This window comes from Malaclemys terrapin, chromosome 2 (genome assembly GCF_027887155.1).
Source record: "Malaclemys terrapin pileata isolate rMalTer1 chromosome 2, rMalTer1.hap1, whole genome shotgun sequence".
NCBI classification, from domain to species: domain Eukaryota; kingdom Metazoa; phylum Chordata; order Testudines; family Emydidae; genus Malaclemys; species Malaclemys terrapin.
Window position 1 is genome coordinate 63,657,105 of NC_071506.1, and position 14,208 is coordinate 63,671,312.

The 14,208-nt window shown below is 39.8% G+C and overlaps 1 protein-coding gene across 7 annotated transcripts in view; it reads left to right on the forward strand.

The window, feature by feature from the left end:
- Positions 1-14,208, forward strand: part of ASPH (aspartate beta-hydroxylase) — a 201,373-nt gene that overhangs the window by 110,934 nt on the left and 76,231 nt on the right. For all 7 annotated transcript variants that reach the window (XM_054017214.1, XM_054017215.1, XM_054017216.1 and 4 more), the window contains one exon: positions 6,876-6,914. In XM_054017214.1, coding sequence (XP_053873189.1) covers positions 6,876-6,914 — 39 coding nt within the window. The remainder of the gene's footprint in view (positions 1-6,875; positions 6,915-14,208) is intronic.

Sequence of the window (14,208 nt, forward strand, 5' to 3'; positions counted from 1 at the left end):
TTTTTTTTAGCATGTAGACTTGATTTTTTTAAATTGTGTTTTGGTTGGTCCTTTAATTTAGATTTCCCCTTATTTTTTCAGATACTTAAAGCTTCAAAAAGACTGTTCCTACAGCAGAAGGACCAGCCCTAACCATATGCTACACAAGAGATGGTTGTAATAGATCTCATGATGTAATTACTGAACAGTTCAGGATCTTGGGAAATGAACACTAAAATATTATAAATGGGTTTTAGCCAACTGTCATTTTATTACACTTTTTTTTAACGTTTAGATGTTTAAATTTACATTCCTGTCTAACTTTTTTTGTCAAGTTTAGTGCATTCATTGGTTTTATTTCTCTTTCTTCCCTGTTTGTGACAGTTGTGTGTTTGACATTCATTTTAGATGTGCTATTCAAGCAATTTGTTAATATTCTATTTATGATGGAGCATCAATTGATTTTTCAGATTTTAATATATATATATTGTAGGTACATACATTTAAAAAATTGGGAACAGGTTGGGCAAACCATGTACAAATGTGATAAATTTAAAACATGTTACTACTAATGTAACATATGAGCTAACTGCATTTTTATTGGAAACACTAATGAGACATTGAGCTGTGAAGTTTTGATTTTTATCTGTCTGCACTGATATTATGTCAACAGTTACACTACATGAGCTTCAAATCATTTACAATAATTCTACGGTTTATAAAACATACATGTCTAATTCTGAGCAATATATAGACAGATTAAGACTTTTTCCATAATCCTTTATGTCAAAATTTGAACTCGTTATTTTATGCTCATTTGATTTTAAAACTAAGTAACCCGAAGACTTTAAAACCGCCTGGCAGGAAGTCGGGGTATATATTGACACAGGTATGTAATCAGTTTGGGCTTAGTAAGGCATACTTTATATTGCCCAGAGCACTGACTAATATCACAGCTGGGATTTATGTAGTGTGATACTCAATTAACATTCAGAGAGGGAAAAACAAAACAGATTTGCAAAAATACCCAGCTTTTAGATTTAAAAGCTGACCCTATCAAATAATGTTTACCTAAAAATAAGGTTTAAACATTTAAGAATACTGTAAATATATAAAAACAGTTTTAATGACTCAACTCCATTTAATTTAAATTTTGAATGACTGAGAATTTTAATAAAGCTGATGTGTTGTCTACCTGTTGCATGCTGCTGTTCCACAACTGTAGAGACATCATCTTTTCATTCTTGGGCTTTTTTGTGTTCCTTTTTGGATCAGGAATAGTTGCTGTGATTAAAATATTGCAAAGTCTGATATGGGAACTAGGAAAAATAAAATACGCTTTATTTTAAAATAGAGTATCAGTAAAATAACATTGGTTGTGTTTTAGTTGACAGGGAGATTTTTTTTTTTGTTAGTTTCTTTAACACTGTTTTGAGATTTTTACTGATACACCCATAGGAAAGGACATATATGCTTGTTTAATGTGTGGGACTCCAATTCACTTTGAGTTCCATGAGCAGAGCAAGTGTAAAATATGCCCCAAAGTGATTTCTTTAAACTTATCAGGTTAGCAATAATCTTCTTAAACTGTGATGTGCGTTGAGGCGGAGTATGGCATTCTTCTTGGTGTAAAATTCTCAGTGTTTGTGAATTGCAAAGCAATACATTTTACAAAGCCATATTTTGTAGGGAGCTTGGGAGTAAAATTTAAGACTTGTGGGGAAAAAAAGACCATAAATTTTACTGCATTTATGTGTAATATGACAGTCTGTTTATAGAATTATGGGACTATGAGGATGTGTTATGCTGTGATCAAATTTTAAACACTTTGTAATTAAGTATGTGATTTTTAGGAGCTTCTTGTTTACAAAAGTGTGCCAAGCTGGGAATGGTCAAGGGGATCTTTTTAAAAAAAAAAAAAGTGTATTTCTTCTGTTTTAATGTTATCTGCAATAAAACACAGAAGAGTATCTTTGCTTTGGTGTCTTTATTTTGTACTCTTAAGTGCAGAAATCTGGTATCTGTGTTAATAAAGGTGTTTCAGTACCTACTTATCTCATACTAATTAATATCACCTATCTGTCATAATATATCTCTTTGTCATTTAATACACAAAGAGGACAAAATTCGAGCAGAACATAATCTTTATTTTGGTTGTAGGGGAGGGGAGATGAGGCAATGGCGATGGGTTGAGGACATTGTCTATTAGAATGTTGCTGCATGTTTACTCTGCTTTTGAAGCTTGTCAGTCCAGTCCTAAAGCCAATTTATGTGGTTGGCCCAAATTTGGTCCGGGGTGTATATTTTCTTTGTGACTTGGAAGGAACGACATTTTACTCACTGAAATACACCAGTGTCTGGCAAAAAGGTCCCGCATTCAGTGTAAATTTTCTGGAGGAAAATTGTGCCAGTGGTCCATATTTTGAGTTAGAAGTGTAAAGTGGATGCTGTGCCTACATCATTTTGAGTAAAGCAGACATAAACAGGTCTGGTACACCTCCCTGATTCTCTGACAATCCTATGTCCTTATGTAGCCTAGAACGTAGCTGGGTAAAGGATTCTAAGCAAGGCAATTCCCCAACCCCCCTTGTACTTTTTCCTGCTGTCCCCTCAGAGACCATGGATTCTTGCACTTGGCTGTCTTTTCAGTGGTGTTAGGAAAATACACCAGTTCGGGAAAATAATACATAAATATCATGAAATGGGTCATAGATTTTCAACATTAATATATTAATTTTAGTTGTTAAACAATTACCACTTTAGTTGCCCCTGCACACTAGGGAAATACAAATTATATGGAGCTACTATAAGGTGGGTGCATAACTGGTTGGAAAACTGTTCCCAGAGAGTAAGTAATTAGCAGTGGTTCACACTCAAGCTGGAAGAGCATATCAAGTGGGGTCCCACAGGCGTCAATTCTGGGTCCAGTTCTGTTCAATATCTTCATCAGTGATTTAGATAATGGTGTAGAGAGCATACTTATAAAGTTTGCCAAGCTGGGAGGGGTTGCAAGTGCTTTGGAAGATTAAAATTCAAAATGATCTGGACAAACTGGAGAAATGGTCTGAAGTAAATAGGATGAAATTCAATAAGGACAAACGTACAGTACTCCGCTTAGGAAGGAACAATCAGTTGCACGCACAAAATGGGAAATGACTGCCTAGGAAGGAGTACTGCAGAAAGGGATCTGGGGGTCCTAGTGGATCACAAGCTAAATATGAGTCAACAATGTAACCCTGTTGCAAAAAAAGCAAACCTCGTTCTGAGATATATTAGCAGGAGTGTTGTAAGCAAGACACGAGAAGAATTCTTCTGCTCTACTCCATGCTGATAAGGTTTCAACTGGAATATTGGGTCCAGTTCTGGGCACCACATTTCAGGAAAGCTGTGGACAAATTGGAGCAAGTCCAGAAAAGAGCAACAAACATGATTAAAGATCTAGAAAACATGACCTATGAGGGGAAATTGGAAAAAATTGGGTTTGTTTAGTCTGGAAAAGAGAAGATAGAGAGGGGACATAACCTTTTTTGTACTTGAAAACAGTTAACAAGGAGGAGGGAGAAAAAATGTTCTTCTTAACCTCTAGGATAGGACAAGAAGCAATGGGCTTAAATTGCAGCAAGGGCGGTTTAGGTTGGACATTAGGAAAAACTTCCTAACTGTAGGGGTGGTTAAACCCTGGGATAAATTGCCTAGGGAGGTTGTGGAATCTCCATCATTGGAGAGTTTTAAGAACCGGTTATGCAAACATCTGGCAGGGAAGGTGTAGATAATACTTAATCCTGCCATGAGTGCAGGGGACTGGACTAGATGACCTCTCGAGGTCCCTTCCAGTCCTGTGATTCTATGATTCCCACTAATCGGAGATGAGCTAGTGGTTATGATAGAACTCTTGTAAATAGGAAATTCTGGAATATATTGCAGCTGTATATTTACAGCAATATATATTTTGTAAAATTTGACATAAAACTGATGTAATTTAGGTATTTGTAAAATACTACAAATATAAATTAAAACTACGTAACCACAAGCATATTAGAGTTGATGTATGCATAGGCATAATACGTATTAATTATATATGGTTGTATGTGTAATATGTATGCAGTATCTTGCAAAGACACTTTAAGCATGTAACGGGTCATTTTTCTAAAATGCAAAATATATTTTCAGTTTTGAAAATATTGTTTTTAATGCTACATGAAACGTAAATATGTATCTTCATGGCAACATGTGCTTTTTTTTTTTCCATGGGGAAGCACTTTGCTTTACATTTGCACAGTTACTTGCTGGCTGCTGAGAGCTGCTCTAGTTAGCACAATCAGCTTAAAGCAAGTTTACCCAGATGTTTCACATTAGAATCATAGCAGTGTAATTTTTCAATAACTACATCCTCCTATTGCTCCAGAAATGTTCACTTTTACACATTGGTCAATGATGACACTGGTTCTAAGCCAGAGTGACAGGGAAGACGGAGGTGCTTTGTATGAAGGTGAGAAATGGGGGAAAGGGTTGGTGGGCTTGAAAGGATCTTGGTCTGGGTCATGCTAAGTTTAAGACGCTGGCAAGACACTTGCACTGAGATGTCCAATCTCACAACACTACTGGAGGAAGACCATTGTTTACAGTGTTGTTGTAGGTGTTTTGGACCCAGGATATGAGAGACAAGATGTGTGAGATATATTTTATTGGACCAACTCCTGTTGATGAAAAAGAGAAGCTTTCTAGCACCACAGATCTCTTCTTCAGAAGGGAGAAAGGTCAGATTTGTAAATCTTTACCATGATGTTCATTAAAACCATGTGTGCAGATAAGATCACCCTAGACATAAGTAGTGAGGGCAGCAGTACTCACTGACCAAGATGCAGAGGGGAACGCTTAGCCAAGTAGGCAGAGAACCAGGTAAGATGGGGAACCAAAAGCTAAGGGAGGACAAAATTAAAGGAGGGTACAGTCAGTATCAAAAGTAGCTCAAAAGATCAAGGAGCATGAGGATGGAAGAGAGACCCTAAGGACTGCTCAAGAAAAGATAATTAGAGTCTTTGAGAGCAAATGCAGCTGAGAGGGCAAAAGCCAGATTGGAGAGATTTTAGGATGAAGCTAGAGAAGGGGAACTTGAGGCAGTAGTTATAGATGGCACATTAGTGAACTTAAAAATGAAGTGGAGGGGGAAAATTGGGTGACTACCTTACTTTTTACTGAGAGAGGAAAGAACCTGTAGAAATAAGTTGTGAATGGTAAGGGAAGGCAGGAGAGGGGAAGAGCTTACAGAGGTGAGTGGAGGGTGTTGTAGAAGGTGCTGGTGGGGGGGAAAGGATAGAGGGGAGTGGGAAGTTAGTAAATCATGAAGTAGTAAACTATACAGTCCTGCTGTATGCTCTGGATGGGGTTGAGTGATAGTGAATTCTACACTATCATTCATAGAAATTAAAAACTCAGATGTATCTGTCAGCTAGAGACTGGGTTGTAGGTCTCTCTAAAATCTTTCCATGGAAACACTGAATCGGACTTCGAAAAATGTTTTTATTACAATTACACATGCAAATAAGGTAATTATGCAAATAGGTGACAACTACGTGTGTGCATGTACAATCATAGTAAATGTATTCCCTATCCAAGCGGACCTGTAGCTTTTGAATATATCAACCTATGAATCTTTTCCCATTTCTAATTATGATAACCTGTAGTTTAAATATTTTTATAATTTAATTATGGAGGCAAATAATTCTCACACTTCACCAAGTTTATTTAATTCAGTATTTTGTAGCTTGGTTAATACATTACAGGGTGCAAGCCAATATTGCAGGAAATCCAGAGAATTTAGCAATCTAGGCATACTGAAGTAGCAGTAGTCACTCCATAGTTAATTGTCAAGATAGTTCCACATACTAAGCCTGCATTTAGCACATGCACAGATTCCAGTTTCCCCAGGGGAAAAAAAAAACAAAACTTTTTTTGAGATTTTACATGCTGCAGATCATTCCAGGATAGAATTTCTAGGAAGTCAGGTACAAATCAGGCAGTTTTAAAGAGTTAGTGTGTTGAAATGTAGCTGTAGTTTACTTATTTGTTTTTCTTTTTCATCAGATCTCCAAAATGTCTAGACCTAGGAATTTCTAATTTGTTTTGTTTTTGTAGTCCTTGCTGAGTAGAATTGTCTTTTAGTATTTTAGTTAGTGTGTAGGTTAATGAGAGAAATTCTATGAAAACTATAAACATAGAGATGTTAGGTAGATTGCATTGATGCATACTTTCAGGCTGCGCCGTTTTCTCAGGAAATGTTTGTCAATATAAAGCTATCTGAAGTACTAAATAGGTAAATTTATATATCACAGGTAAAATGTTCACAAACCTCTAAATGACTCAGAAGCCTAAGTTCCATTTTTCAAAACTGACTTTGGCACTGGATCCTAAATCTGACTGAAAGTTAATGAGACTTAAACACATTTGAAAATTTTACTCCTATTTTCAAGCACAAGTGAATAGGTAAAATTAAGAAAAATAAACGGAACCTATAGGTACAAAGTTAATCAAACATTTGGTGGCTGAAGAACCTAGAAGAATTATGTATAATATAGTATATGTGTGTGGATATCATTCACATACGTGTGTAGGGGTGGGGGGAAGGACTTTTATCTTATTTTGAAAAGATTGCTATTAGTTCTAAAACATTTCATGCAGCATTATCCCCATCTTATGTTAAATAATAAGCTATAATTTAACTATAAAGTACCCAAGCATTTTTGATTAAAATGACTTAAGTAACAATATGCTGCCATGAAGTCCTACAAAAAGTTTTTACTTTAACTGTCTCTTTTCCATAGGTATTGATTACCGGTAGTTTGTTTTGTACTGTTCTTCACTAAAATGCTTATGCTATTTTATTTTTAATCTTCCAGGAAAAAGTAAAGAAACTGAACGGGAACAAAAAGATAAAGGTAAATGTCTATTCTCTTAAGCAGTAACAAAATTGTATTACAATGAAGTCCAAAGTTATACCTTCTAGAAAGTGTGATTTTTTTTTTTCATTAAATAATTTGGAGTTAAACAAGCATAAAGTGTGTTTGCTTTTGCAAGTTAATGTACGGGTAATCTTAAAGGAGCTGAGAGCTGTGTTCTATGTGATGAAGTCTCATCAATTTGTTCTCATGCGCATGATACCGAGATGGAATTAGCTAATCACTTGACGCACACTAGCAGAGTAGCATGTGGGGAGCTTCTTCTGCTTTAGCCCATGCCACGTTTGTTCCATGGATAAGCAAACTATCAGGCACAATTAAAATTGCTGTGTTCTTATAACATGGTTGAGCAAGCCCCTTTGTCCTCCTGGGAGTACATTATGTATTCTGTATATGGCATGTATTTTCCAGAAGTAGTATTTTAGAAGAGTTTCAGAGAGTTTTGAAAATAAGGATTGGGGCAGGAGCAATCTTTGTTCTGTGTTTGTACAGTGCCTAGCACAACAGGGTCCTGGTCCATGATTGGGGTTCCTGGGTGCTACCATAATATGCATAATTTATTGTTGTTTTGACTACAGATTTTTGAGGAAAAATTAAAAAACTAAATTAAAACGTTACCTAAAATAGCATTTCCATATCTAAATATGTACGGCAGTAGAAGCAAATTCTTTGTGCCATAGAAAGCAAGGAATTTCCTCCTTCCATTTCCAAACTCCCATTTCTATCCCTTAAAGGTCATGACATTGTCCCTTAAATTTGTATCTGGTCTGGGATTGAATATCTCTCATCTTGAGCCTCAGACCAGTGAAACTGTGGGTAGCAAAAGTTCCACATTTAAGTTGTAAAGAAGGAAATATTTTGGTGATAGACTGACTTAGTTATTTGAAGATGTGCACAAATTTGGACTATTAGAATTGGTCCTAAGCAGATGAATTACTAGACAGAGTGGAAGTGAAGCTGGCAAAGGTATATGCTAATAAAAGCTTTTATCACATGGGTCACCACCACACATACAGTATATATACCTATCAATAAATCTAAAATCCTTGTACAGTAACTCTAGATATTTGTGCAGCAACATAAAACACAGTTAAAGCATGGCTGCATTGGTTAGTACAATAAACATCTAGTATGAACTAAATGATGTACTAAGTTCATGAACTTCATACTTAACATCATATACTTGCATTCAATCCAGAAAAGTGGAGTGTATTGTTTGGAAAAATTGGTGTGTGCATTAAATGGACACCAGATGGCACTAAAAACAGCTCTCATTCTACTTCAGTGTTTGCCTGAAAACAGTACGCACATGAGTCACATTATAATAAGAAGATATCTGCTACTTTACCACTAAGGTTCCTCCATATGTGGCTGCATCCCCTGTGGTCCGAGTGTGCACACTGAGTAGTACTGACTACTCTGGGGAGCTCCTTCACTAGGAGATATCGGGGACTTCAGGGCTTCCCCTCCCCTTTCTTTTCTTCCTCTGTGGAACTATACTTTTTATGTTTTCTAGCTTCTGAGTCCTTAGCCATGCAACTTAAATGTTCTTTTAGAATAGTGGGTGTTGGATGGAATTTCTAGGACTTTTCCCTCCTAACTTTTTTTAAAAAGCATTTAGTTATAAAATGTTAGCAAAATAAGCATAAAATATTTATTTTTAATAAATCACTTGGTTTACTTGAAAATTAAACTAGGAGATTGGAAAAATAAGTGCTAGGATGTAAACAGTTGCAGGGGCTAGGCTCAGCAGGAAGTATGTTACTCTAATAAGCTTAAATACATGACAATTATTAAAAATGTTCTAGGTAAATTTTAATTAAACCATTTCAACTGTAGAATGAAATAACAAGAAATAGCATCGGGTGCTAGACAAGTGGGTCCTAGAAATAATATAAGCGAGGTGTAACTTGCGGGTATGCAAGATAAATCAGGCTCCTGAAAGGGGAACAGTAGTCTGGAAAGGTTGAGAGCCACTGGGTTATAGTATATCTGCTCATACTGTTTCCAGATGGGTAAACTACGTATCATTGAATGTTACAAGTTAACAGCAGTTCCTGTGCCTACTGTTGTGAGGTCTCTTTCCAATAAGGCAGTGGCATCATCATCCTCATCATCGTTGTTTGCTTCTATTAAATGTGTTCCTGTCATGGAAATCTGTAAGGGCTGCTACTTGGAAGTCACTCTATAAATTGACCAAACATTATGCTTTGGATTTGGCTGCAAGAACAGATGCTGGATTTGGTAGAGCGGTGCTTCAATCGTTATTTGAGACTCTGTTCTCTCCTCCTGAGTTTTTTCTGCACTGCTTGCAAGCTACGCATAGGTGGGCATATGCAGAGCCTCTCAAAGAACGAAGGTTACTTACTTGTAACTGGAGTTCTTCAAGATGACTTTGCATATTCACACTTCCCTCCCACCTGTCCCTTTTTCTCAAAGTTCTATTTTGGTTTCTGCGGGTCAGAAGGAACTGAGGCTGTAGAAGGCGCAACACTCCTTTTATATAGCCTTGCCTTCAGAATGTTCGGCGACAATGAGGGGAGAGGTAGGAGGGGATGCACATTCACTCTGACAGGCACTGTTTGGAGCAGGTTCTACAGTTGGGTTGTACTAGCCAGTGCATTATCTGTAAGTATGAATATTCAGAGTCACCTTGAACTCTGGTTACAAGTAACTTATCTTCATTGGTGCAGCAGTGTCATTTAACAGAAAAAAATATTAGGTACCACTGGATGCTCTATCCATGTATTTTACAAGCACCAGAGGATGCAGCCCCTCTTAGGAGCTGTACAGCTTTTACCCCACAAAAGATGAAGCAAAGCTTTTCCCCACAGCTGAACTGACTTAAGGCTGCTGCTTAGGGACGAGCCTCCCTGGATGCAAACAGTAGCTCAGCCCTCGGAATTAAAAATGTCTCTAGACAAATCCCCCTTCCTTTTGGGGCATCCAGACACTAATGACTATGTTAGGGGGCTTTCCCTTCATCCTCTCCCCGGTTCTTGTCACGCAGACAGAAAGCAGAAGTCCGAAGTGCAGGCAATGTGATGTTTATTGGGGTTAGTTTCCAGCAAACGTGTCCCATTACTCTGATGCTGCGAGCCGTTTCCCAGTGTCCCGTCCCTGTCCCCCCACCACCTCAGCAGGCTTAATTATACCTGAAATTCACGCCCACAGTCCCACCCCTTACAACTTATGGTTATGTTCCATTTTGGGGGAGGAGAGGGACGTGGGTCTGAGGTCTTTGTCCCATCTCTTTTGTACCCCATGGGAGGGGTAAGGTGAGATTGTGCTACGATCAGGGACAGGCATTTCTTTGGTCTTTAGTGTTTTATACCTTCCTCCCTAACTCCCTTTGCCCCTCTCTACTGGTTGCTTGATCTTGCCTTGAGATAGGGGTTGAGACAATCTTAACATGTGTGCTCTAGTAACACTTTAACTGCTCTTATCTGTTCCCATTGTACTAACAAACCCATCTGGCTAGGGAAAAGCAACATGCACAGTGTCTTTGTCCTTTGTTTACACATATCAGTAAGAATGTATGTATATCAACAAATCAAACAGGCAAGCAAAACTCAAAATACTATCTCATGCAAAAACACAGGCCTGAATCCTACCCTGGCACTAGCACTCCTAACAGACTGCGCCCTTTTTCCTACAGCTGTTAACAGTTAACTCACGATCACCCATTTCTTCTCCTTCTGGACATACAGTACCCTTTGATGATCTGGACCATAGCACTATCTGGGTCTTCCCCTTCCCTTGCACAGACCCCTTATTTTTAACAGCTGTCCAGTTGCTGCTTTGTCTTGGAACTTCATCGTAGTCCCATGAGTCAGAGTGACACTGGCCCTTTAAGAAGGAGCAAGCCGGACCAGTGCACCTGTGCCTCGTCAGCTGATCCCAATTAGATTTAAAAGAGGCAAGTGAGCCTAGAAAGGGAGAGAGATGGGGTGAGTCAGACTAGGCAGCTGCAGGAAGCAGCAGCAGGACTGCCAGTGTGTTACGAACTGGGATGTAAGCAGTCAGACATAGTGGTTGGATCCAGAGCCAGGAGTCCAGGCAGGACTGGGGCAGGGCAGAAGAGGAAAGTTTGTAACTGAGGCAGAATCAGGACTGTGAACAAAATAGGCATAGGAGTGATTGCAGCTGAGGACATAAAGCTTTGAGCAGCCGGAGATTAGCTGTTGCTGTTGTACTTGAGAACAGACATGCTGACTTCCTTGGCCAATCAGGCAAAGTCAATCAGGCAGCCCTGCTGCGGCCCAGCTGTGCTCATAGGCTGCCTGGAGAGTGTGCAGGTGCAGATGCAAGTCCTCATTCATGACACAGATTCCCCTGGGAAAGAAGGCAGTGAGAGCCTGATAGGAATGTGGGGAAAACCCCTAGGATGAGCTGAAGAACTGTGGGGTGTGTGTGTTTACATTTGGGACAATAAAACTACCTAAAAGAGACTGAATGTGGCATTTGTTTTTGGGGGGGCATTTGCCTGGGGAGAAGGCCTGCCTCATTATACCATGGTTTTAGACCCATGGTTCCCAGTTCTGACCTGGCTCCTTTACCAAATTGTTCAGGTTCCCCAGCTCTCAGCCTGTGGGGCTGAGAAATGGCATCAGGACATCCCTTCTAACCAGGAAACCTGCGGCCATCCTCCCACCTTTAATTGCACACCCCTGGGCTTATTTCCTTGGCTACTCCGTATTTGCCTATTCTTGTAGGGTCTAACTTCTTATAATTAGAGACCATCCACCCAAAGCTAAAACTTTTAGCAGGGCCCATTCCCCCCAAAGCCAAAACAGCCTGCTCCTTGGGATATCACTTTGTCTCCCCAATCCTTTATTCAGACTTCACAATAGCGCAGGCCCCAGTAGTTTGTGGCATAGTGTCTTTGACAGCCCCTCTCTCCCTGGCCAGCCTTGCAATCTTGGTTCATATAGGGGCAAAGCCATCCTACGTGCCCCACTTCTCAAGAGTCAAAACATACCATTGGTCGAGCACTGTGATGCCTTCTCTTTCGGTGTCCACAATAACTGACTCTTTCGCATCATGGTGCCTCCTCAACAGGCCTTTCCTACTGATTGGACATTCCCAAAAACTGGAGCTGACATTCCCAAAGCTCTGGCTGCACCTCCATATGCTCTTCAGCATATTCATAAATGATCTCAAAAATGGGGTGAACAGTGAAGTGGCAAAATTTGCAGACAATATAAAATTACTCTAGACAGTTAACTACAAAACTTGACCACCAAGTTACAAAGAGATCTCACAAAACTGGGTGACTGAGACACAAAATTGCAGGTGACAATCAGTGTTAATAAGTGCAAAGTAATGCACATTGGAAAACATAATCCCAACTATCCAGACAAAATGATGGGGTTTAAATTAGCTGTTACCACTCAAGAAAGGGATATCTCCCTGAAAACATCTCTTCAGTGTGTATCAGCAGTCAAAAAAACTAAGAGAATGTGAGAAGCCATTAGGAAAGATATAGATAAGATATTTTTCTATTACAAGGCCTCTTTCAATCCACTGTACATCTACACCTTGAATACCGCATACAGTTCTGGTTGCCTCATCTCAAAAAGGATACATTAGAATTGGAAAAGGTGCAGAGAAGGACAACACAAATGATAGGGTATGCAAGAGCTTCCATATGAGGAGAGACTAAAAACATGGGGGGACTGTTCAGCTTAGAGAAGAGGAGACTAAAGGGGGATGTGATAGAGATCTATAAAATCATGAATGGTGTGGAGAAAGTAAATAATGAAGTGTATTTACCTCTTCACATAACACAAGAATCAGAGGTTGCCAATAAAATTAATAGGCGGCAGATATAAACCAAACAAAAGGAAGTATTTCTTCATATAACACACAGTGTGTGAAACTCATTGCTAGGAGATGTTGTGAAGGCCAAAAGGATAACTGGGTTCAAAAAATAATTAGATAAGTTAATGAAGAATAGCTCCATCAATGGCTGTTAGTCTGGATGGTTAGGGGTGCAGCCCCATGCTCCAGGTGTCCTTAAACCTCCAATTGCCAGAAGCTGGGAGTGGACAATGGGATGGAGCACTTGAAATTGCCCTGTTCTGTTCATTCCCTCTGAAATATCTGGCACCAGCCACTATTAGAGAAGGTACTGGGCTGGCTGGGCCATTAGTCTGACTCAGTATGGCCGTTCTTATGTTCTGATGGTTAACATATCCCAGCTGAGAAATATCTCTGCACTGTTGCTTGGTCATCCCTCCTTAATGGGAGGGTGTTTCAGAATCCCCCTTCTCATACCAGTTGTCTCAGCATGTGCCTGCCCTGTAGCAGTGTGTCCTGGCCTAGTGTGGCATTGCAGGCACTCCCTCCCTCCCGTCTTTCAGGGCACCTTAACCGGGGCTGGCTCCAGGCACCAGCTTCTCAAGCAGGTGCTTAGGGCGGCTGCTCTGGAGAGGGGCAGCAGGTCCAGGTATTCAGCGGCAATTCGGCAGACAGTCCCTCACTCTGCCTGGGAGCGAAGGACCTCCCGCCGAATTGCCGCCGCAGATCGCGATGGTGGCTTTTTTTAGATCGCGATCGCGGCTTTTTTGTGTGTGTGTGTTTGTTTTGGCTGCTTGGGGCGGCCAAAACCCTGGAGCCGGCCCTGCCCTTAATAACTCCATACCCAAAAAGGGTGTAAGACCAAATTTCCCTACTGAAGTTCTACTTTATTAAATACAAATAAACTTGAAATAAAGTCTTTCCCCTTGGGCTCAGGGGTTGCACAGCCCTCCTCCCTCAGGGTTGTGGTTCTCAGTCCTGGCCTCTCTGGCCTGCAATCTCCACCACTGGGCTCAGGGTTTGTACAGCTCTACTCCCTGGGGCCTGTGTTTCTCTGGGAGCTCCTTTCCCTTCAAAGAGCCTCTCTGAGCACCTCCCTGCACTGAGCCCTGATGGCCTTTTATGAGGCTCAGGTGCTCCTTATTCAATTAACCATTAATTAGCTTATCATGAGTTGCCTGGTCCAGTATTCCTCTTAAAGGGGCCAGCAACCCTGTGATGTGGTTTAATGGTTCTAATTTTTGTCCTCCACCTTTGTATTTTATTAACGTTTAAAGCATCTCCCTTCCTCTTACACTGGTCTTAGTGACCATTCTCTGGGATGTTTTGGCTTCACTTCAGGTGTCATTCTGAATCCCGCTTAGTTTGCTTTTAAAGATGCATAGTTCATATAATTCTAATTAACATTAATTTTATTCTATCAGTTACAAATAATGAACATATTAATATATTGCCCCTTGTAAAAATACTG